This window comes from Strix uralensis, chromosome 2, assembly GCF_047716275.1.
Source record: "Strix uralensis isolate ZFMK-TIS-50842 chromosome 2, bStrUra1, whole genome shotgun sequence".
In the NCBI taxonomy this organism is placed as follows: Eukaryota; Metazoa; Chordata; class Aves; order Strigiformes; family Strigidae; genus Strix; species Strix uralensis.
The window spans coordinates 24190106-24211724 of NC_133973.1; the positions used below are offsets into that span (position 1 = coordinate 24190106).

Sequence of the window (21619 nt, forward strand, 5' to 3'; positions counted from 1 at the left end):
TAAACTGCATAAAAACTGGCTCAATAGGTGCCTATATTTCTGTTGCATCTTCATGATTGCTTAGTGCCATCTAAATTTCAATTAAGTAATTGATTGTCTGAAATGGTGAAAGTCATTAAATCAAATAGAAGTTGGATCTCCTAATGTTAATGGCCTACTGGTTAGTATTATGGTCTCCAAATGGGCAAGTCTTAGAAATTCCTTTTCAGCTGTCACAAAAAAGAGGATTTTAATTTATGTATTACCTTCCTGGTACTTTACTGACTTCTTTTCCATCTCTTGGGTCTACTCACTCAAGACAACCTTATTCATGAACAGGCTCAAGGTACCAGAACATTTGAGAGATACCTAACAGAATTGCATTAAGACATTTTTCATTTTTTAAATTAAATCCATGCATTTTATTGAGTAAAAAAGCATGCATGCATACATAAAATTTTTGTAGATTTTAGTGGCTATGTGTCAAAACTGTTCTTGTACATCATTCAAATGTAGACAGTAGATAAGTTAAATTTTGTTTTCTCATCAGCATCTGCTGTGCAAAATATCTAAAAGTCCTTTGTAAAAGTCTTGAAACAAGACAGCTTTTTGTGCTGGAGAATGCTGACCAGGGCACCGAAATTGGGCTCTGTGCTTTGGAACCATAGAACATGATTTAATTCAAAAGTTATTGCTTCTCATTGTGGTATAACCTGTTCGCTTTCAGCTTTTATTTCTAATAGAGAAATGTCTGAAATGTTCAGAGCTAAACCAGAAACTACTTGGTTTGGGGCTTTACTGTCAGTCTGAAATTTAGCTTATGTTTATTTATACCAAGCCAATTACAGGGTGAGTTATGGTCACAATCACCGGATTACATCTACTAATGAAGACAAGGACTCTTCTTTTTACCTGTTCTGCTGTTGCTTTTGATAGTCCAGTTGCCTTAATCCTAACCTGCAATCCATCTTGACCAACTGTGACTGAGGCACATCAGAGGCATAAACATGTAGGTGAGCCTGCTGTGCCTTTGGGTGACCTGAATTCTCAGTGACTGCAGTGAGATAAGCACAGCTCCTGATTCTCCCAGCTGCTCAGGGGTGTTCTTCTGGGAGCCAGCCTTTTGCACGTTCCCAGGTCTACAACATCAGGGTGTGGCGCTGAGCCTGTGCTTAATGACATTAAGACCCAAAACCCAACATGAAACATCTCAGGGGTATGAAGCCATGCAAATTAAAAATGAGAAGGTGGTATTCTCCATGCTGACACCTATTATGGTTATTCATAACACTAACAATTTATAGTCCTATACCAAGGACTCCAGCAGGAATAAAGCAAGGTGACCAGAGTAATAAATTAATTGTGCTGAACTACTATATATCATGGTGCTTAGGGTAGAGAATGCAGATGATGGTTGCCTTGGGATAGTGAGGGTCTTGCTTGAAATACTGAGATACCAGTAAAATAATTGTACATACCAAAGACATATTTGTATCTGGCAGCTAATATGGGACAGTAATAAATAGAACTGCTGTCCATAAGAATGGAAAATCTGAGACGGCAGAAGTGAGAAAAACAAGCTTCCTAAATACCACTGCAACATATTTAATCATGTGTATGAGGCTTAACTATGGTAATATAAAACCATGCCTCAGTTGAAGAGAGAAACATGAAGAATTCTAAAACATACTCAAAAATACAGTGACTTTATCGACAATTAAGTAGTAACAATAACAACAACGGTTAAAAATGTATACCAAGGAACAATGGTGGAGTCAGTTCTCATCATAACCATGTCCAAAGTCAAAATTCAAGACCACCTGAATAGTTGGTCTTATTCAAAGTTACTGGAACTGTGAAAGCTGCATTGTTCTATTATGAGCTATAATTTCCCAGTAATAGTAGTTGAAAACATTTGCACCATACTTCATCAATCTTGTTTCTTCTTTTTTCTGTTATTTTAGTTCTTCCAGCAATTATTTTCAACTGCACCTGCCAATTAGACTAAAACTAGTAATTTCATTGTGCCTAAAATGTTTCAGTGGACAAGTACAAATTACATATATTCAGTGACTTAATGCAACAGTGGAACTTTAATAGATCATATCTGTATCATATTGTATTTTAGGTTCCAGCAATTAAATAGTATAAAGGCACTTCAGGAAATCTGTCTACAGCTCATTTGTTTTAGATTATAATCTATAATGTAATTAATAGAAGTAGGAAGCTCACTCTCAATGACTTTGCTTGTAAAATTCATTTATGGTTTTATCGCATTTTGACTATTTATTAACAATTCCAGTTTTGTTTCCTATGTGCTTTTTTCCATCCTATGTGAAGTTTCTGTTTAAATTCAACTGCTTAAAATGTAGAGTAATTCTACAAAGAAGCTACAGTTACAAATTGGTGCAAAAACGAGAAATGCCAGTTTATTCCAACTCGGCACAACAGTAAATTCCCAGAGAATTCAAGAGGATCGGGGGGGGGGGGGGGGCTACGGTTTTTTGTTTTTCGAAGCTAGTGGTGAGGAGACACTTAAAAGCATTACAAACATGTGCTGCTTTTTATTCACAGGGAGTCAAGGGCACAAGAAGGGCGCTCGGACCCCAAAGGCTCCCAAACAAGCTGGCATGAACTGGGCAGATCTTCTTCCACCTCCTCCAGCACATCCACCTCCCCATAGCAATAGTGAAGATTACAGTCTTTCAGTGGATGAAAGGTAAGAAAAATAAATACATCATCCATTTCTCACTTTAATCACTGGTTAATTGAACTGTAATTTGCCCTACAAGCTGGCAGTGAGACCTTCCTTCAGTACCGTTCTGGTGCTCCTCATCTAGCTGTAGTGTGGCTATTTAGAGATCACACTGACAGTGGTGTACATTTGCTCAGTACTTCTTTAATAAGCTGTTTTCAAGAGCGCATATAACAATGCTTTTTTCTGGGCTTTTTATACGTCTATCAGATATGCTAATTACACAGTAAAAATCTAAGTCTTTATTTTCTTAAAAAATTAATTTTAGCTATGACCAAGAAATTCCTTGTCCTGTCCCACCTGCAAGGATGTATCTGCAGCAGGATGAGCTAGAGGAAGAGGAAGAAGATGAGAGAGGTCCTACTCCACCTGTCCGAGGAGCGGCTTCCTCTCCAGCCGCTGTCTCCTATAGCCATCAGTCAACTGCCACTCTCACCCCCTCTCCCCAGGAAGAACTCCAGCCCATGTTACAGGACTGTCAGGAGGATCTGGGACACATACAACACCAACCTGACCGGAGGTGTGTCAATACAAATGTAGCGAGAGGGATGTGACAAGAGGCATCTTAGCCCCACTGAAAGTTCCTGTTGAATTCAGTGAGGCCGAGATTTTTCCCCATGGTAGTTATTCTGTTAATATTTAACTTCTAATCCAGGATGCTAGAACTATTTGTAACCTAAGAAATATGTAATTAAGTTGCTTTATTATTATACCATGGAAAGAAATGCAGTATATCACTACGGTATGTATGATGCTGACATAAGTTAAATTCACAGTCATCAGGATATTAAAGTGGTATCGTTAACACAGCTTACCATATAATTACAGTTCCATTGTTTCCAATAGATTTACTGCATTATTACCATAAAATAGCATGCATTATTTCACAGTAACTGTGCAATTAACTTGTCACCAATACGTATGAATATATATAAATATATAATTTATATAACTTATAGATTTTCCTCCTCTCATAAATCCTAATATAGGAAATTATTGCTTGCAAAATTTTCTTAACATTTCCACCTACCCTTATTTAAAGGAATGACCAACATTAATAAAGATAGATATTTGTTACAGGGAAATTTTGTTTCTTCTCTGAGTTGCTTTTAGTACAAACTACTTTGCATATACACTCTCACAGCTTCTCTTCATAAAACAGTGAATTCTGAATGAGGCTTTTTATGTGTGATGCTCGTCTTGCTTTTTGTTAAGAAGGCACAGCTTTTCCATTTCAAATTATATTTCTTTTATAATTTTTTTCCTCCTGTGGTTTGCACATATTGTTTGTTACCACAAATATACAAACTTACCTGCAATATTCTAGTCATACTTTCTATTTTTAGTGAAATGCAGACCTATTATGATGAAATTAATTCGATCTGCCAAGTAGACTGTAAAACTTTGATTTTATTATTATAGCTTACTGGACATTTATGGATGTATTTTCAAGATGTTTTTTGAAAAGTTAGTTCAATTTTATGTTTCCCTTTTTTAAGTAAGCAGTAATTATTAATCTTTTTTTTTAAAGGGCCTATATTTACTTTTACTTTTGCTGCTCACTTCTACTTGGTCTGCCTTGTTTTGTTTTCTTTATTCTTTATGGTAACGCTTCTCGTACTGTGTATCTTTTTCTCTTCCTCTGTCTTCCTGAGTCTTGAAAATCACTCTTTATTAGTGGGCGCTAATAATATTTTCCTGCAACTTCCATTGGCCCTGATATGTCAGGACACAGAAGTGTTCATTTTAATCACTTAAGTTTTCTGGGTTATTTAGCGGTTCAACTAGCTGGACACTAATGGAAAAGGGAAAGGCTGTGTGTGCGATGTGTTGTGAATGACTTCCCAGAACCTGAGCTACCATGTTCTGGAGAGTGGGAGATGCTCACTGACATACAGAATGGAGTAGGAATTGGAGCAGGTGTATGCAAGCATGCATAACCACCCAGCAACTGCCTGGAAAGTGGAAGGTTTGCTCAGCAAAAGACGCATGACTAGTCACCATAAATGTCATCAAAAGTAGTGACAGAATTATCTGGAAGGATGTTCCAATTTAAGCTCTGAGGGCATACAGCTTACCCATTGAGTGGACTGAAAAAATAAAACGCGTATTTATTTTATTCTTCCTACAATGGCTAAGTCTAGCTTTGGTGAAAGTCTTAGAATCGTTAGTGACTAAATTTGTCTTCATTATCTTTTTCAAACACTGTTTCTTTTCTTTTTGCTACATCCATCTTATCAGTTAAAAAAGATTCACATAATTCTACTTACTTGATTTGTAGGGCTTGACTGACTACCTTTTCCATCTAATGGCATTGATGTGACCCATGGCACTGCTGTTTAGGAGTTGGGTGTACTGTGCTCAGCAGCTGTAGCCCATTCTGGAAGGGGGGGTTTCTGTTTTGAATATGGTGTGACAATACTTTCCAATTAAGAATACATTCTTAGTGGTGCCTCTTTGTATTATTTTCGAGGGTTTTGTAAATGGTGGTTTTATATTGAAAATAATGTCTTAAAATACTGTTTGTCATACTTTTTATTAGCTTTACTTGTAGTTCTGCTGAATATTATCTCAATTTCTGATCAGAACCAGGCATCTAGAATATGATTCTGGTGGTGATGGTGTCCTGTAATATTTCTCTGTCCGGTGAGCTTACTAGAAGTATAGCAAACTGAAATAGAAATCTGTGCTCTGGAAGAGTGGACAAGCAGAGAAAAAACTAGATGTCAGTGTTAAAGTGAGAGCCGAGAGACGAGACGATGTCTCTGTTAAAGCGAGAACCACTGCATCAGATAAAGCAAATGAAGTATTCTTAATTCTGTATGCTCATGAACCAGCTGCTCTCAGTTAGCCTGTCTTTAAAGATTGGCAAGCAAGCTGTATTTTCAAGAACCCTAACATATTTTGTAACCAGTTCCCTGTCTCCTAATACCAAAACCTAGAGAATAGGAAGACTGGCATATATATTACAAGGACAGTTGTCACAACAGCTTTAAACTAAGGCGGTAAAACTTTAATGGACAAGGTCTCTAGTCAAAGGCAGGTAGAGATGCCCATGCAGCAATGGCTTCTGGAATTTGAGGGGAAGGGGTGTTATTAAATGATTATTGGGAATATCTCCCTAACTGACCTTTTCTTCATTCTGTTCAGTACTTAATACAGCAAGTAGAAAACAGTGGCTAGATGATGTAGTTCAGGGAGGTTCCAGCTTGCTCTTGACACAAAGTATTAGGTTTTTTCTTATTAAATTTTCATTTCAAAATTAGTAAGTATTCCCATTTATTAAAATAAAAAAATCATGCCCCCCCACAAGAAAAGATTTAATTTATGAGTGTCACCATTAGTCAATGAGATAATAAGAGGGAAAAATTGACAAGGGAAAATTACTTTGGAAATTTTTGCAAAGCAGGCTGCAGTAGAAATTCCTGGTAAGCAAAGCCAACAGTGCAGCCATTGCTGCAGAAAGTATTTCTTCCTATCAGACAAATGGCAATTAAAGAGCATGCCTGTGGCCCTGTGAAGAAAAACTGGTGACAGTGTTACTACCTGGGACTTCTGAGTGAAGTATTAACTAAACTGAACGTTGATCTAATGATACCTAATACTTTGCCTCTTGAAGCTGGAGACACCACTACTTGATGATTTAAGCTCAAAAAAATTAACCCATACATCTGTATGCATTTTGGTGTCCTTAAGACTTAGAACTAATGTTTCGGTAGAGAATTCTTTCTTTATATTATCGCCTAGACCAATTTAAAAAATAATGAAATAACAGTATCTCTTTTCATATCTTTCTAAATCACTGGGGTAGGTGGAGGGAGGATAGTGTTTATGGAACAATCTGTTTGGATAGAGGCATCTGTTGACATTGATAGTTTCAAGCTTCTTAGAGCAATATACAGACACTTCCTTTGCTCATGCTCTCAAGGGTGCACAGGTATTTTTTTTAAATAGTCACATGAACTGTAACCACCTCTGCCTAGCTGTGCATATGCTACTTTAGGAAAAATGAACAGCTTTATGCAAAATAAGCCAGTTTTCATTAATATCAGAGATAAAGGAACCGTATCAAAAGATCATATTTCTTTGTGGTAGATTTCAAACTCCAGTTCTGATTCACATAAAAACTAAAAAACCAACCAACCCTGAACCTTTCAGATATATATTGCATTGATTTAAAAAGGCAAGTCAAGCTTATTGGGAAATAAAAGAAATACTTTCATCAATCTACTATTTCCTCTGACTACGTTACGTGACTTCAGTTCTTCTTACCCTTGTGTTTTTATGCAGACGCCAACCTGTGAGTCCTCCACCCCCTCCAAGGCCTATCTCCCCACCACATACGTATGGATATATCTCAGGGCCCTTGGTCTCTGATATGGATACTGATGCACCAGAAGAGGAAGAGGATGAGGCAGATATAGAGGTTGCCAAGATGCAGAACAGAAGGCTCCTTTTGCGTGGCCTTGAGCAGACACCTGCCTCCAGCGTTGGGGATTTGGAGAGCTCTGTAACAGGGTCCATGATCAATGGCTGGGGTTCAGCCTCCGAAGAAGATAACATCTCAAGCGGGCGGTCTAGCGTTAGCTCTTCCGATGGATCATTTTTTACCGATGCAGATTTTGCACAAGCTGTTGCAGCAGCTGCAGAATACGCTGGCCTGAAAGTAGCAAGACGTCAAATGCAAGATGCATCAGGAGGTGAGTTTGTCCTCTGTTTGATGGGAGAAGAAAAAAAATGGCCATCGTGAAATGTATTTATCCGCAACCACTTCCTGAATTCCTGTTGTTCTTAAAACATTTAGTGGAAGAGTCAGAAAAGGAGTTTTGGTGAAACCTCAACCCTGCTAGTGGATTTGCACCCAGAACTAAATGAGAAGTTAAAAAACCAGATTACAGAATTCTATCCTTTTCCTAGTATAAGGTTCCCAGCGTTTTTGGTCACTCATCATCAGAGATTTAATCCCTCTGTATTGAAATATCCAAATAAATAGTAAACCTTTAGACTCGTATTTCTACTGGATTTGAAAACAAAAAGATTGCTTTCCATTTTATATTTTGTTTTTATCTTTTGGAGAATGCTGTTCAAGCTCTTACTGCTCTGTTATTGAGACGAACTAGGTTTGTGTTGGTTTCATAATTTGACAGCTCTTATTAGTTGCTGTTTAGATTATAGCTTATGCATATGCAGCATGGCCTTATGCATATGTTTCTTCTTTTTTTTCTTCTGAATCACCACTGGACATATGGGATATGGTATTTGAAATATTTAATGTTTTACAGCGTACTGGTTACTAGTAACACTGGATATATACAAGTAATCAGTAACCCAGCTAGGCCTAATGGATATTTTTATAGTTCGACTGAAAAATAAGAACACTACAGGGTGGGATGCAGGTTTCATGCAGATCCATGAATGTTTTGCCAATCAATCCTATTAAACTGCCAGACCTGGAAAAGAGGTACTCTGTCACAACTGTGTCCACCCTGACTCCACAGATTTGCAACCTTCCTCCCATTTCTGATATCCTCTCCCAGTTAACAGTCCTTTGTTTCATTTCAACACAGCTGTTTATCATGAAGAGTGAGAGGGGAGGTAATTTAGTAATTCTGGATGAAATCCTGGCCGATTGAAGTAGGTGGCAAAACTCCCATTCGTACCCACAGGGCCAGGATTTTATTCATTTTACACGTATAAGTTCACACAAATATGTGTGTCTATGTGTGTGTAAATATATATATTTAGAAAAGGGTCTTTTTATGTCCCGTTACTATTACAGGTAAATAATTTTACAATAGTCAAGTTCATGTTATGTGGTGATTTTTGTATATTGATATTTCCCGTACCTGACCACACGTCCTAAAAATGTGACACTTCTTATCTGCAAATAAGCTGTGATAAAATGCCAGTCATACATCCCCGATGCATTCCTGGTAATTCCCTCAAAGCAGAGGAGGGGGCATCTGTACCTGAGACCTGCTGGTGACTTCCTCTGCTTGTGGCATGGGTAACCTCCTGCTGCCCGAGCTAGGGGAGGTGAAACATGTCTTGAAAGTGAAACACTTCATTGTTTCCAGAAAGTTGCTGGGCAGGAAGCCTGCTTGTTCTTGCTTGCTGATGGAGTTCACATTCCTGGGGCAGGAGCTACCAGCTACCAAGCAGTTGGATAATTTCTGTGCAACGAAGCCAGCCTGCCTATTGGTAGGACAGCAAATGCTTCAATATATTTGCAGCTCACTCTAAAACTGATTACAGGAGGGATAAGAGTTTTATTAGTGTTCCAACAGTGTATTTTCAGGGTTTGTATAGCTGGGTCATTCTGATGTGGAAAAAAAAAAAAAAGAAAGTATGAAACATCTTTTTAGCTAAAAAAATAATAGCTATTGTTCTGTAACAATTTCCAGGCCGTAGACATTTTCATGCATCACACTGTCCTAGACCCACCAGCCCTGTATCTACTGACAGCAACATGAGTGCTGTTGTAATACAGAAGGTCCGACCTGCCAAAAAGCAAAAACACCAGCCAGGACATCTGCGCAGAGAAGTCTACACAGATGGTGAGTCCACTGAAATGGGTGAAAACGTCAGTGAACCTTTCTAAATATGCATTCAGTGTGTGTGTGTGAAATTTTTCCACAGAGATAACATTATGCTTCAGAATTCAGTGATTTGTGTTTCCTGTTGCTAAACACACTGAACAGATTAATCATTTTAAATGCCAGAGTTCCTTAATACTGTACATTGATGCTTCCACTCCAGAGCCTTGCACCTGTTTTCTATAGTGTCCTAATCGGCTAATTACTGTCATTATTTAAGAGCCCAGATAGCATAAATAGTACAGTCATTGAGAATAATGTGCTGTTAGGATTAAAATCTTCATTCACATGACTGACTATTAAAACCTTCAGAATGTATCTTTTCCTGAAAAAAAAAAAATTTACCATTCAAATGGTGGACAACACAAATCAATGAATTTTAATCCCGACCACAGCATTGTTGCAAACGGTTACTTTGTGAGTAAAAGCAAAATCTAATCATCTTCTCTCGTGCCTTCACACACAATATCAACTCTTGCTGAAAAGGTAGTGCTTGTATTCTCTTGGGAGTGTAAGAGGATAATGCAAACATTGTGATGTTGTCTAGAGAGAGCCTTTAATGAAAATGCCTCAGGTGGTGCAGCTTTTATTAAAGCACTACCTTCCAGTTTTATAAAACAACCCACGGGCTTTGTTGGAAATTCATGTAAGATAAATTCTCCAAGACTTAACCCATCTTGTCAAGTTTGCTGAATTTGCTAACGGCGGGGAGGGGAAAGAAAGGCATCGTTCCCCACCTCCTGGTTCTCCGCAACAACAATCTGATTAGGACTTTCATTACCAGTCTGAAATTTTTCAAAGAGGGGCGTCATTTGCCATTATCATATGAAAGCCTAATATTATAGATCCTTATCCAGGGTTACATGAAGGGAGTTTTGAGCCACTTCTCCCTATGATTCCTGCCACTTGACGAAAAAATTTAATACAAAGCTCACAGCATGATGAGCAGAAGTAATTTAGCAATGAGTGGTTGTCCGTGCTATTATCTGTACTTTATTCTGAGTATTTTCTCTCACTAGCATCTATCTGATATTAGGCTGCATTAAATACTGGCATGACACAGTGCACCTGGGCCTCTTGGCTTATGCCCAGGCCCCTTCTGTCAGTGAAACTGAGCTGTTGGAATATTATCTGATTTCAAGAGGTTATTACAGTGGTTTTGTGCATGTTTGCTTCTGTGAAAGGACAACACAAGGTGTAAATCCCAAAACTGTACCAGAAATGTTACGTTTATAAGACCCTTGTAATGGCGTTTTGCAAGATTTTATGGACATTTTATCAGCTTTTATTCTCTTGAATGGAATGCTTTTAAATGAATAATTGGCTGAGCATCAAACCTTGATACAAGCACAACAGCTAGGACATCAGAAATAAAATCTGAACAGGAGTTTTATGTGGCCATTTTATTCTAACACAGAAATAAATAAGAGGTGGGCCTGTATTTGATGACAGGTTTTTGTGAAAGTAATTATACAAAGTTAAATCATAGAGCATTGTAGTTAGATATTGCAATAGATTTGACAATCATGATCAATATTTGTTTTGTGTTATATAGCACCTGCTTACCTCAGCATATTTTCTAATTAGGTAAGAATTTCCGCTAACCTGTTTAGTGTGCAATACAATGTGGTCATTCGGGGAACAGCAAATTATGGCTTTAATTTCTTCAGATCCAATAAAACCCAGTTCAAAGGTTGAAGGTCTTGTTTGGTTTTGATTTTTTTATTATTATTATTATTTTTTACCCTCAATCCATTTACATAAGCATATTTGGAACCTTACTGAAGATTCCAACCATTCAGTTTAATAGCCACATCTAGTATATTGTCCCTTTAGAATTAGCTATAGAATAACATCTACTAATTGTTTTCGTGAAGTGGAGAAAAGTGATATGGAGACATGAATGAAACAGTTAAGCACAACTGACCTTTCCTAGATACACTTAGGTTTTTCTGTTGGCTTGTTGTTACACTGTTACTTATCTTTTTTATAAAGGAGTGCCTGATACAAAGATTTTTTTTTTCCTCATAGTGGGTGAACATATGTGTGTTTGTAGTAGAGCAAAGCGGATATTCTGAACTTAAGCATTTTTGGTGGCTAGAAGCTTTGAATAAATATTAAAAAGAGATGCTTTCTCAGCCTTTAAAATGGAATTTACTTTCACATATAAAGAATTTTCTACTGTTCCCAAATTACCTGAATTAGTATTTACTAGCAGTTTCATGAAATACTGGTGTCATGAAGAATTTACACGGTTAGTTGACAGAAAGGATATATAAATAAATTAAGTCTTTGCATGAATGGTTGAAAATGCCAGGAGTATTATCAGCAGCAATATATGTAAGTCAGAAAATTCTGGGTTTTTTTAATTTATACAGCAAGATTTGCAAAAGAGATTGATATTTCTGAAAGTGTGTTTGTTACTGATGTAGCAGTAAAAAGTCTACTACTCTTTTTTAAATAGAGTGCTCTCTGATCTACTCTGCATTGTACAGTAGTAACAATTTTGTATTTTCTGCTAACATTAGTTCAAATCACTTTCTACCTCATGTGGAAAGGGATTTCAGCTCAGTTGTTTTATTCCATGATAGTCATCCAGCAGGTGAAATGTTCTCCGTATTTATTACTAAAAATCTTTTCTCAGCAAGTGGTAAGGATTAAAATGTATGAATTTTTAATTGCTCTTCATCTAGCCTTTTAGAGTCTTAACTACTAGGAGTGCCTTACAAGAACCAACTAACAGATGTATCCTCCTTCTCCACCTTGCCTGACCTACTTACATATTTAATTTAAGAAACCAAATTTTAAAAGAATATATATGAGTCTGTTCTGAACTGTCTTGATTTATTAGGAGTTACAAGCCCTCAAAGTTGTAAAAATTTAGATAAAAAGGATAAAAGTACTTTGTCATTGCTCAGTTTAGTAGGTCTTTCAATAGAAATTAGGCCATTGACAGTTCATATGAGATTTTAAATCATTACTCTTTTTTAAATCTCTGAGTGACAAAGGAACAAATACTAACATTTTCACAACTAACTGGTTGAGAGTGTAACTGAGTTATTTAGCTGTTTTATCAATGACATGATGTTAGGACAGCTGAATTTCTCACAAAAGGTGATTGAATATCTGCCAGATATTTCTTTGAATTTTCACTTTGAAATGTTAAGCCATTGTGCATGCCAGAATCATTTGTGGTTTTGTCTCCCTCTGCCTGTGCAGTAACAAAAATGTACTCTGCACAAATTTCAGCAAGGTAAAAACTAAGTAGGAAAGCATTTCTTACCTCTGCTAAAAAGCAGCTTGTTATTGAATGATAATAATTTTCAGATACCTGCCTTCTTTGGAGTCCTTACTTCTGATTCCATTGTGAGATATTTTGTAAACGTTGATTTTGTTGCTGAGGGAGGTTTTGTGCAGTGAAAATTGTTTTGATGAAAGCATTATGTAAATGTACATACAGACAGAAAAACTCTACAACCCAACAACTCACTGCTTTTATACATCATACCGGGTTTTGCTTATCTATTTATTCATCCAATTATTGTGTACTGTTTGAGCCATGTTTCTTGAAAGATAAGGCATGAAAATAACTTTAGTACATGAATAATAGTAGCTGAAGTTATTATGTATCTAGGAATCTTAAATAATCTTAAAGAAGCTTTACTAAGTCAGGAACAGTCTTTTGAGTTTTGCATACCTGCACAAATATGCAATAGAAAGAAAATTCACTTTGTATCTTCTCCAATATTGCATAAAATCTCTAAGTGCTGTTTTCTTAAGGGTATGACTGTAGAAATCTACAGCCCAATAGAGCTGAGTTGCCTAATAAGGCCTACTTCCCTCATTTGTCATGACTTACACTTCCATCTTTTTGTGCTTATTTGTCATTTCTCCACTTCAATGCTAAACTAACTTCGCAGATTATTTTTCCCCACTGCTGTTTTGCTTATTCCATGGTTCCTGTATATGTTTTCATTTAGAAAATTATCATTGCTCCTTTCAAAAAATATATGGAAGGTTTCCCCTTTAGACCATGCTGTAAAATGGCATCCATTAATTGTTTGAGTTATGTGAGAAGCCGTACAACAGTAATACATAGACATGAATGAAACATGTGAGCACAGCTGACCTTTAACAAATACTTCTGAGTTCTTGATATTGGTTTGATGTTGCTTTGTGATTTATTTTTTATTCCGTACAATGGAAGCTTCCATTTTGCTTTTAATAGAAGTGTGCCAGTTTGTACTCAAGGAGGCAGATTGAATCTGGATTTTCTCTGTGATCTGAGCTGTTAAAATAAATACCACAGGGGTGTAATAGTGTTGACCTCTGAAAAGTTGGATTTTTTTTCCTCTGTAAAGGATTCTTCTCAGCGAGGAGTACTGTGTTATAATGAAGATTTCTATAGTCTCCCTGCAGGTTGCAAAAATGTTCTTGAAGGAGAGTATCACTTTTCTTTAGTTATTACTGTACCATAGAGCTGCTGCCGTTTTATGAAACTTTTTATATCAATGCGTCTTTCCTTTCCATAGTCAAGATTTAACACCACTTTGTTCATTGTCCTGTGTAGCTGAATAGGATTCTTGAAGAAAGTAGTTTGTTCCAACTTGTATTTTATAGGCTACAGGAAAGATGCTGTTCCTTCCCTTTGGTATTGAGCCAGTGCATTGCTGTGCCACAGCTGTTGGAGACTGGCTCCAAGGGTGGCTGAAAAGGCTGATGTTAAGTACCTGCACACCCCTTACATCAGCAGGCTCAACAGAAGGGCTATTCAGTGCCCTGATAACTTAATAGAGACAGTGAGTGGAAAATGTGAGACACCAGATACTGCATGAACAGCTGTGGTTTCAGAAGCCTACACTTCTGAGTTTGAATATCTTCATGCACGTCTGGTTTAGTATGTTCTTTTCTGACAGAAGACATGTTGTGAGAAAGATGTTTTCCTCAGAAGGGGAAATATTCTTTGAATCTCTTCAGGCTAATGCAGAGTTTATCTTACTTTTTTAAATCTTGACTAAGTTCTATAATCACTAAAAGTATTCTGCAAAAGGTGGGAACTGTCACCATCTCCAGCTTTGCTTTTGAAGAACGGTTCTTGTGCCTGATAAACTTTGGTCTGGATTTGAGGTGGTCTGATGCACTGGGCTTTCAAGGGACATATCACACACAACTCTGAGTTCTTGGGCAATCTTCATACAATTTTTCACCTAGCTGTTGAATTGTAAGAAGTTATATACTACCTGTCCTGGTTTAGCCAGGATAGGGTTAAGTTTCCCCAGCAATGGGGGGAAGCTCTGGCCCGGTTATTCACATGCCATGCTGAGGTCACATGAATTGGTGATCCCGTGGGTTGGCGCAGCCGGTTCTCTCACTGCTGTATTGGTATATACTTTGCTCTGTTCATTGTTATCACTGTTATTCTTATTGTTATTGTTTGTTGTGTTGCTGTTGCTCTGTTGTATTAAACCTCTCCTTATCTCAGATCGGGGCTTTGTATTTCACTCCCTTTGTGGGGGAGGGGCAGCGGCCGCATGGTCTCAGACCCCGGCAGGGGCTAAACCACCACAACTACCTCAGACCAACAGTTTTTGGAGCGGGTATTGCCACTTAAGATCACATGGCTGTGGAGCCTTGTGATCCAAATATCCAAACTTGCAGGCACATATAGATTTAAATTTCTACAGGACTCGGCAACACAGTGAAAATGGTTTGGTTCACTCATTTGAACAAGAAGTTTTCTTGGTTGCTTGGTTGTTTTTTTTGTGGGTTTTTTTTCCTCTTTTCTTTTTTTTGTGTTTTTTACCAAGACAGTGGAGTTAATGCAGCAAGAATGATGTTACAGATCTCATTTACCTGAAATATGTCCAACCTTAGGAAATGTACTTTACAACATCTTTCTTCCTCATCATCCCAGTCCAGACAACTGATAAAATTTTTGGTCTTATTTAAAACAGGTCAAGGGCAGTTCCAAGTTATGTCACCAATTTAATATAGAGGATGGTGCCCAGTAAGCTTGCATAGAGCACCGAATTCTGCATTGCTACACCTCTCCACAGGGCTAGATTAAGTCACTTGTGCTTTGTGTCACTGGAAAAACCTCTTGAAAATGTCGGGCATCTGCCATGTCTGAATTTATACATATATGTTAGATGCTTTTTTTTTCTTATTCTGGAGTACTACCTTTATTCTTGGCCCAATTTAGTTAATTTTCAGTTGAAACATGCTCTTGAATAGACTGTGAATTAGCTGTATGGATAGTGATGGTGTTTGAAAAACACAGCTGCTCCAAGATTTTTGTGGAAGTAGAAGGAATGAATGCGCACTATTATAAAATGCTGAAGTTACATTTTGTAATAGTGCTAGGGGTTTTTTTTAGCAATCTCATTTGAGAATATTAACCTTGGAATCATCTTTCACATCTCACTTTTTTAACCTGTTGTTCTCTTATATGCATGAGATTTGTTCCTACAGCTTTGTTGTGAACTGCTTTTGTAGTCACTTCCTTGTTTGCCTTTTACATTTTTTTCCTTCACATTTTATATTCCACAGAGCACTATTGTATCCTGATGAACAGTTTTATACATTCTAGTTCTAAGTCTTAATGCAGGAACAGAAAAATGTAACTAAGTAAAATATATGTGTGCCTTATAAATACTACTTAAAAATATACAGAATTTTAGAACCCCTTAAGCTGTGCTAATTTAAGGACAGAAATTCAAAAGTCTTGTCTGTCTGGGTTTTTTTTTGTTATTCTTCCTGAGAGCTTGTTACCTCGTTGATTGAGTGTGGATTTTTTTATATCTCATGACACACCCACAGACATCAGGGATATGTATGTTAGATTAACCTATTATTTTGGAAGAAGAATGTAATAATTACTGTAGTTTCTCCTTACATATATCAGCAGTGCATCTGATATACATTCTTACACCCCAGCCAACTTGCTTTAATACTCAGTACACTGAAGACCTTGAGCAACTATAGCACAAGCTGCTGTGTTGTTAAATGGATTTATCAAAAACAATAAACACCAGCAAAGATATGTTAATATCTTTATGTTGATATCCGTAACTGATATATTAATATCCAAGTGCCCAAAGTTTATTACAGCTTTTTTTAATGATTTTTAAGAAAATACTGTGATTTGAAAAGGCAGTGAGAGATCTTTACTTTTTCCATTTTTAAAGCTCAAGCTTTGGGAAAATAAACCCATCAGCAATCGTAACAATAATTTTTGGGGTGGAGGGAGAAGGGCAGAAGGAGGGCTGAAGGTAAATAGGACATCTGTTTCTTCAGTTCAAGTTTATTATTTCTTAATTTCACTAGTGTATGATGTCATCGTAATTACTATTTTTTTTCAACTTTGTAGACTTGCCACCCCCTCCTGTGCCACCTCCAGCTATAAAATCACCAACTGCTCAGTCCAAATCACAGCTGGAGGTGCGGCCGGTCATGTTGCCAAAACTTGCTTCTATAGAAGCGAGGACAGACAGATCTGCGGAAAGGAAAGGAGCGAGCTACAAGGGGAGGGATGGGGTGGATGGGAGACAGCATTCGGATGTGCGGACAAATTCAGGAGAGAGGAGAGAATCACAGGAACAGCAAAACGATGGGAAACTGCGAGGAAATAAAGCACCAAAACGAGAAACCACACCAGCAAAAACTCATCTTCTTCAAGGTTGTTTTGCATGCTCTGGGTTTACTGAAATATTGGGTGTTGATCACAGGGAACAGGCCAGCTCTTTTCAGGTGTCTCACACTGCTGGTGTGAGTTGAAGTTAGATCTGCTGAATTGTCACCATTTATTGTAATTATACAGTGCTAATACATGTTACATTGCAGATTTTCATTAGGGTAAAATGGAAATAAAAGCTTATGAAAAACATAGATTTTTCTATCTTGCTTTCCTTATACCCATCATGTATTAAAGCTAATGCTAAGGAATCCCAAACAGAAATATCCGTCAGGAGTTGTAAGGATCAGTGATCTTGCCCCTACCATACATTTATGGTCTAGTTATATTTAATCTATCTAATTATAATTAATTTATCAGGGAACTGAGTGAAGTCACATAGTAGAGGTTGGTTACAGTGGATTGCTACAATCAAAAGTTATTAGAAGGTTAGATTAGAGGATGGTGCTGAAATTATAAAACATGCCCACTAATTTTGTTTCAAACTCAGCCTGAGAAATTTAGAGTCTAATATTTAGATGTAATGAGTTCCTTGTGGGTATTGTGCATGCATTGGCATTTCCTCCTCCTCAGTTATATTGAAAATATACTACAAGGGGTGGGTTTTTTCCTTAATTTTCCTGTAGAACATAGAGCAAGGATCATAAATTGAAATGAAGTGGACAGTAATCATGAGTTAGTTTTTCTGTGGTGAATGTTACCACGTGAATACTATAAATTTCCTCAAGAAAGCTTCTATAATGCTATTATGGAAACAGTGTACTTCATATTCATGTCAGGCATCACTTTAAACCTCCCGAGGATCATAAAAACTAAAATAAATCAACTGCATGCAGAAATTTTAGGATCTGTGGCCTTGTAAACATAACAATGTATATATTTCATTATGCAGAGGACATCCTGCCATATTCTAGGCCAACGTTTCCAACATCGAATAATCCTAGAGATCCCAGCTCCTCCAGCTCGATGTCATCAAGAGGATCAGGAGGCAGACAGAGGGCAGATCAAACAAATATAGCCCGAAGGAATGTTGCAGAAATGCAAGTACTGGGAGCGTATGAACAAGGAGAAGAGGAAGAAGAAGAGATGGAGGTAACTGCAGTTTTACTGCTGAAGATGACTAGAATAAGGCTATTTTCTGTGCTTAGACAGATGTCAAGAAAAACCGCTTTTGAAACAGAAATATTTCTCTTCAGGAAAATTAGTACATTTATCTGTCTATTGACAGTATGCTCAGTCCAAGAAAAGAAACTTTAAGAATGTGTCAAAAACATAAAAAACAAGTAATATGTAGCATAGTATAACTGTCACCATACTAAAACCTATGGAACAGAACTTGCAGAAATACAATATTTAAATGTGCGCTTTACATTATCCAGATTATTTCTAATGTGAAAGTAAAGAAATAGAGCATCTAAAACACCTTGGCATTGCCTTTCACGTTTTTTGACAGTTTATCATTCTAGATTTTCCTAGATATTAAGGCATGAACTTTTTTCTTCTTTTTTTTTCCTGCCTAATGATATTAATTCAATTTAAATCCTGATTGTAGAAAGGGTGTCCATCATGCAGTCATGTTCCTGCATGTGATTTAAAGTAGTTATTAGTATTTAAAGGTAACAAATCTCTAAGAAGTATGTGAAACAAATTTTAAATAATAAAAATTGAATGTCTAGTCATTTATGTCTTTTTTTTTTAACACAGGAAACAGAAAGCTGAAGACAGCGACATGTACTGTAACAGGCTTTTAAAATCTAATCAGAAAAAAAAAAAAATCACTTAAGATGCCTCAAGTCTGATGATGTTTGACGCCAGAAATAATGTTCAGTGCAATCAGAGTGTACGATTTTTCATTTTTCTTCATGCCGTCAGAATGCTAGTTTTTATTTTACTCTTTCTTTGTAAACCCTCCTTACTAGGATCGGCCCTTGCCTATTCCATAATGCTAAGTGCATCACCTTTGCTGCCCAAGAAAGCAGGTAAACTGTTCTTCGTGATACTTGGGCTGGCTGCTGCTTCAGGATTAGAACAGAAGGGGATTCCAGAGCCTGGGATCCTGAGGTTTCTCCCCAGCAAGATGGCGCTTAGTACACTGCCAGTACACCAGTGAGCCAATCGATAACATTGCAAGTGATACAGCATTGATTAAAAAGATCCCCAAAGTGACCATCATGCAGAACATTCTTTTATTCCAGGGGTTTCACTGTAGTCTGCAGTTAGTGCAAATGGTATCTTGCAGTCTCAATACAGACTGTGTGTCTTGTTTTCTGCCAGTCTCTTGCTAACCTTTTGCAGATGATACAGTTTTACAAATGCAAGTAAAATTAATTTGGGATGAGGTGGCTCTTATTGTAAATATGTACCCATTTTAAATCCCCTGTGGTACTTTGATTTGTCTTTCCATTTTCATCATTAACTACATTCTTATTAAAAATGTCCTTTGGGATAGGCAAAAGGTAAGCCAATATGATTGTTATTTGCCTAATTATGGCATGAGCAAGTTTATCTGAAACTTTTTATAGTTTTCAGCTTCAACAATGCTTATGAAAATAAGCAGGAAAATGAATGGACATTTTTAATAATGATTGGGTAATATCGTTAACTGTTACTGGCCCAAATCTCAGACCTCTACTTGTGTCAATTCACCTTAAAGAAGAAGTGCCACTTAAAGAAGTTTTGTTTGATCTTGGCGATTAATTTTTTTGTAATGCACTGCTTATCTTTTTTTTTTTTTTTTTTTTTTTTTGGTTTTAAAAGCACAATCACTAAACTTTGTTTGTAAACCATTGTAACTATTAACCTTTTTTTTGTCTTATTGAAAATGTTAAGCATTTGTTTGGGATATTTTTCATCTTTTTGTTAATGCTCTATGTTTGTATTTGGAATATTTGAATGATGACAGACGGTAAAGTAACAAACCTAAATGTGGGCCATAATCAAAACACTTCTCACTTTTCCTGGACTTACAGAAAATTACCAGTTTTGCTGTGGCCTCTCTCAACATTGGATTAACATTAAAGCTGAAAAAGAGGCATTAGTTGCATTGAATTTGCCAAATGATGTCCTCTGTCTGTAGATTTTATGATCTTTTTTGTAATTATAAAATTTCTTTGTCATTGGTGCTAATGGAAAAATGTGTGTTTGTTTATTGACAGCTATCAGGACTAGCCCCAATGAAAAAAAAAAAAAGAAAAAAAAAGTGTTTTGGTGTTTACCGAGGACTGAAATTTTTCATTTAGCTAATTTTTAAAGAAAGGTTCCATAGAAAGGGTGTGCAGTACTAAAGGAACAATCCATGTGATTAATGTTTTCATTATGTTCATGTAAGAAACCTCATATTTTAGCCATAATTTTGCATACTGAGGATCCAATAATCAGAAAAGTAATTTTTGTCACATTATTTATTAAAAATGTTCTCAAATACATTATGTTTCTTGAGTAATTTCTTGTGTTCCCTGAAACATAATTTTAGGACCAACTCTGGTCTTAGTTGTGTTAAGAGTCAGAAGCTGTTCCGCTGAAATCATACAGTTACAGTAGCATGAGCAAAGTGGGAAAGCTGGATGCAGGCTAAGATTTTACATAATTACAATTGATTGCCTTAAAGATCTGTTTGCTGGGTGCTTCATGAACTGTGATAACGAAAATATCTCTTAGCCTGCCAATTTCCAGAGAGAGCTGATGAAGAAAATCTGTACCAACAAAAGCATTCACCTCAGGGGTGAGATACATTTGTTACAAAGGAAATAAGATCCAAATATGTGAAGGGAATGAATATTATGAGTCATATGTTTGTTGAGGCCTGCACAAATACAAGTTTTCTTACTTGCCTGCTGTCCTCCTGCACTGTAGCCATTCTGTGGATGATGATCAAGTAGGTGATGATCCCTTTTCCACTCTTGCATTTTCGTAATCCTGTACTCTTACTGATCACCCCATTTTTGCCCTTCCTTACCGTACCCCTGTCATCCCATTAAAAAAATATAAAGATAGCCAACTCATTCCATAAAAAAAGCCACTATATCTTTATTCAACAGCACCTTTTTGCTTCTTGTCTTTTTGACTGCCATACTTCTCCTTTCCCAAGAGCTTTAAACAGAGCAGAACCAGATCCTGAGGTGCTGCAGTGTCCTACATCACCAAGTATCTTGCCACAGAAGAGTGCGAGAGCCTTGAAGGCTTAATAGGGCATATACAATTTTTCATAATTGTAGCTTTGAAGCAGGTATTAAGATTGCAGGATAAGTTAAATATGTTACTTGTCTACGTTGCTTGGGTTAGGGAGTTTCAGTGTCTTCAGTCCTCATGCCTGAGTTCAAACCCACCACATAATCCAGAGAGGAACCTGTAGACCAGACTGTGCCACAGGAGACATCCATCTGGCCTGCACCTTTGCTTTGGAGGAGGCAGGAGAGGTTGATTTGGTGGGCACAGATTGCTTCAGCAGCTGATTGTCTTTCCTGGCAGTGGGAACGGCCTCATGGCTTGGGACCAAGCCATTGCCATAGCAGGCTTTGGGGAATGAGGTGGAGCTCGAGGCAGGGTCCCTGAGCATGTCAGCTGCTTGGCACAAAAGCTGAAGCCACTGCCAGAGAT

General features: G+C 37.2%; 1 protein-coding gene across 1 annotated transcript in view; it reads left to right on the top strand.

The window, feature by feature from the left end:
* The window catches only part of ROBO1 (roundabout guidance receptor 1), a 314109-nt gene extending 293661 nt beyond the window's left edge, over positions 1–20448 (top strand). Inside the window, exons 23-29 of the mRNA XM_074860762.1 lie at positions 2554–2698; positions 3003–3254; positions 7025–7434; positions 9139–9291; positions 16700–17008; positions 17916–18115; positions 18728–20448. Coding sequence (XP_074716863.1) covers positions 2554–2698; positions 3003–3254; positions 7025–7434; positions 9139–9291; positions 16700–17008; positions 17916–18115; positions 18728–18742 — 1484 coding nt within the window. The 3' untranslated portion in view covers positions 18743–20448. The remainder of the gene's footprint in view (positions 1–2553; positions 2699–3002; positions 3255–7024; positions 7435–9138; positions 9292–16699; positions 17009–17915; positions 18116–18727) is intronic.
* The last annotated feature ends 1171 nt before the right edge of the window (positions 20449–21619 follow it).